We start from the raw sequence: 3,832 nt of genomic DNA, 5'->3' as shown, positions 1-3,832 counted from the left end.
TTAATAACTTATTTAACATCATCGTTAATCTTAAAGCACTTGGGGGATACTTACGTCAATGTATTAATAACTTATTTAACATCATCGTTAATTTTAAAGCACCTTGTGGATACTTACATCAATGTATTAATAACTTATTTAACATCATCATTAATCTTAAAGCACCTTGTGGATACTTACATCAATGTATTAATAACTTGTTTAACATCATCGTTAATTTTAAAGCACCTTGTGGATACTTACGTCAATGTATTAATATCTTATTTACTACTGTATTTCTACTCAGTGCACTTTTAGATAGTGTTGTTAGCTACAAGTTCTATTTTGTTTTCATTAAAATAATCCCACTTTTGAAATAAGTGTTGTAACATGGTCTTTCTTTGGGTATTTTGAATTATTTGGTGAAAATAACATGAAATCCAGTACACATAATAATGACATTTCCTCTAGAATGCGTTTACAGGTCATGTTCACTTATATATTGTCATAGGCTTAGGTTTACGTATAATATTTCAGTGGGAATACCTCGCTCATGATACTACTACTACTAATGTACAAATAAACTTACTTGTAGAACTCCACGGCTAATCTACAGAGCAACTGAAAAAAATGCGGTAACTAACACTGATGTGAATACTTAACTAACCTCATTAAATAATTCACTGAACTAACTCGTAATTATAACTAATATACCAACATATAGGTATTAATTGAAGTTTCTCGATCTTAACATCATGCATACACTAACTAACATCTAAATTAAAACATCGAAAACAAGCTAACAACAACATTTATATAAATGTGTTCATAACTATTAAGCATCATATTTGACCTCAAAGCAGCTTTTATATCAAAGTATTAATAACATTTATTGTCGTCTTAACCTCAGTGCACTTTGATATTTATAATGATGTACTATTACCTTGTGTAACATCAATGTCAGTCTCAAAGCACTTTCTAAATAGTTATATTAGTGTTTTAGTATCGTTTGATATGATATAGTGTATTAGTAACATCTTTCATGTCAAAGAACTATATAAACATGTATACAAATGCACCTGACCTCATTACAGTTTACCTGAATTCTCTGGAAGCTATTGGCCATCATGGCTATGAGCATGTTTAGCAGGATGATGACAATAATTACATGGTAGAAGCCCCACAGAATGTAGCCAACTCCTTCGGTGAAGCTGTGGTTTGCTGATGTGTGGTTCCCAGAAATCACTATATCAGCTGCTGTGCTTTCAGCATTTCCAAATATTGCCCAGAACATCGTTTTCAAAGTCTTCTGGATGCTGTAAAGCATGAATTTCCTTACGTTTTAATATACAAGTTGTATTATAAGGGTTGTCAGTATCTATTTCCAAAATCTTGATCATGTCAATTATATTTTGCTCCGGGTATGATGAAAGTTTACGGTACTAAATTGTTTATTTTTCATATATACATAAACATAACATTAGAAATACGTTTTAATATATTACGTATTGAGATGACATCACTGTATAGTGAGCTACTACTAAACAACAACAAATTATTGGCAGTTATTTAGATGAAACATTGTTTGGATTGTAATATTACAATTTGAAACCATTTAACATCAGTGGTGCTCGAAGGTTATTAAAACCTCCTTCGCCCCCAACAAGGAAGAATTGACCTATACATACTGGGGGGGGGGGGTCGTTAATTGATAAGTTCCAACGAGGCAGACCAGCTGTCCAAACTAGTTAATAGCAGGCAGACCAGCTGTCCAAACTAGTTAATAGCAGGCAGACCAGCTGTCCAAACTAGGTAATAGCAGGCAGACCAGCTGTCCAAACTAGGTAATAGCAGGCAGACCAGCTGTCCAAACTAGGTAATAGCAATTAATATCACAGGCAGTTACTTGCAGATATGATTGTAAAATTAAACGAGATTTAACTAAACTTCATGATCGTTTCAACACAAGCCATGAAAGTTTCAGTACGAAACGTTTGTTTGTTTTTTTTGTTTGTTTGTTTTTGAATTTCGCGCACGAAAGCGACACGAGGGCTATCTGCGCTAGCCGTCCCTAATTTAGCAGTGCAAGACTAGAGGGAAGGCAGCTAGTCATCACCACCCACCACCAACTCTTGGGCTACTGTCTTACCAACGAATAGTGGGATTGACCGTAACATTATAACGCCCCCACGGCTGAAAGGGTGAGCATGTTTGCGAGTCGAGTGCCCTAACCACCTGGCCATGCTGGGCCACGAAACGTTTAACAAAAAACGAAAATTAAAAAAAGATTAATTATACATCATACCCAGCATAACAACAAAAGTCGATAATGTCAGTAATAATTGTTAATTTGTGGTCTAATAACTTAACATGTATTAATTGAAAGCTTATTTTTTGGGGTATTTCCGGTATTACATTTTGGGCGTGGGGGGTTAAAGATATGACACGAGAAATAAAATTGTTAATTGCACCACAAAATTTCAAGGCTCTCCTTACTCAGGTTTTTTAACAATTTCAGTTTTGTCCTAATATTTTTTTTGTTTTGGCGTTATGAACAAAAAGATATAAACAAAGTAAAAATACCTTTTAAAAACTAAACTTACAAATCACACTTTTTAACTTTAAGCCCACTATTCCAAATGATTTTACCATTATTTTAAAACTGTTTACAGTTGTGTTAACTTAAAGAACGAAAAAAAACAACTTACGTTACGAATGCATCGTTTGGTGTTTTCTTCTCTCCGAGGTCATTGTAGTTTTTGTAGATGGAGTTAATAGCAGTTGCAAATGCAAATAATATGATTAGCACGATCAACAGAAATCTTAAAACATCAGAGATCATATACCGTAAGGACACACCTAAAGGTCCGAGTTTGGAGTTGATATGGTACCAAAGCAGAAGACGGCAGAAAGCTAAAAGTGACCCGAGTGCGTAGAATCCTTCCGCGATAAGAAAAGGGTGGAACGAACCCCAATCTTCACGACTTAAATACACGGAAGTTTGACTGACTTTTGACATAATGTATAACACTAGCCAAATTGATTCGGCAACCACGAATAGACTGACAGTCAGAAGATCGTAGATCGACCAGAATGATCGAAAAAATACGATTCCTTGATAATACATATCGGAGATTAGTTGCAGTGAATAACCTAAAACCCACAAACCTACAGCTGCTTCTGACCACGTCACTGGGTGGTAAAGATCGTGCTTATCGTTATATAATGAAACAAACAAAAATGTCAAGAACAATGTATAGGAAACGGCCGAATAGATGAAGCGGTTTAATGGAACTTGGATGTGTTGGGAGAAACAGCCTGTCGGAAATAAAACATAAATTAAAATCATGACGGGAGCTAACAGAGCATGCGTGAGAACATGAATTGTCCTTCGTTTGTACGACCAACTCCGCCAATCAGGTAACTCAGCTACCCAAAGTGAGCGTATAACTTGTTGACAGTGGGGATGTGCCACAAACTAGAAAAAGAAATAAAATTAAATACTTTAGTAGAATATGTACATACACATAAAGTAACAAATTAATGTCTTAAATGCAAAGAAATACATAGACAGGAAAAACCCAAGTACGGTATATCATTGATATAATGATATATTGTATCATAGATAGTTAAAGATAATTCGTCGATTAATTCAGTTTCTATTATGTGGGAAAAATTTATGGCAAATTATCCATTGACGAACTACAGTACTACGATACGTCGTCCATTGACGGACTACAGTACTACGATACGTCGTCCATTGACGGACTACAGTACTACGATACGTCGTCCATTGACGAACTACAGTACTACGATACGTCGTCCATTGACGAACTACAGTACTACGATACGT

At 35.2% G+C, this 3,832-nt stretch overlaps 1 protein-coding gene across 1 annotated transcript in view; it reads right to left on the bottom strand.

Moving 5' to 3' along the window:
• LOC106475020 (short transient receptor potential channel 5-like) overlaps nucleotides 1-3,832 on the bottom strand; it is a gene marked incomplete at its 3' end in the record, with an annotated part of 26,922 nt that overhangs the window by 1,889 nt on the left and 21,201 nt on the right. Inside the window, exons 7-8 of the mRNA XM_013935717.2 lie at nucleotides 2,688-3,457; nucleotides 1,079-1,295 (exon numbers count right to left, since the gene is read on the bottom strand). Coding sequence (XP_013791171.2) covers nucleotides 1,079-1,295; nucleotides 2,688-3,457 — 987 coding nt within the window. The remainder of the gene's footprint in view (nucleotides 1-1,078; nucleotides 1,296-2,687; nucleotides 3,458-3,832) is intronic.

The sequence above is a fragment of the Limulus polyphemus genome, unplaced genomic scaffold (assembly GCF_000517525.1).
Source record: "Limulus polyphemus unplaced genomic scaffold, Limulus_polyphemus-2.1.2 Scaffold7976, whole genome shotgun sequence".
NCBI classification, from domain to species: domain Eukaryota; kingdom Metazoa; phylum Arthropoda; class Merostomata; order Xiphosura; family Limulidae; genus Limulus; species Limulus polyphemus.
The sequence above is the reverse complement of the archived record's forward strand: the minus strand, read 5'-3'. Positions and strand labels throughout refer to the sequence as shown.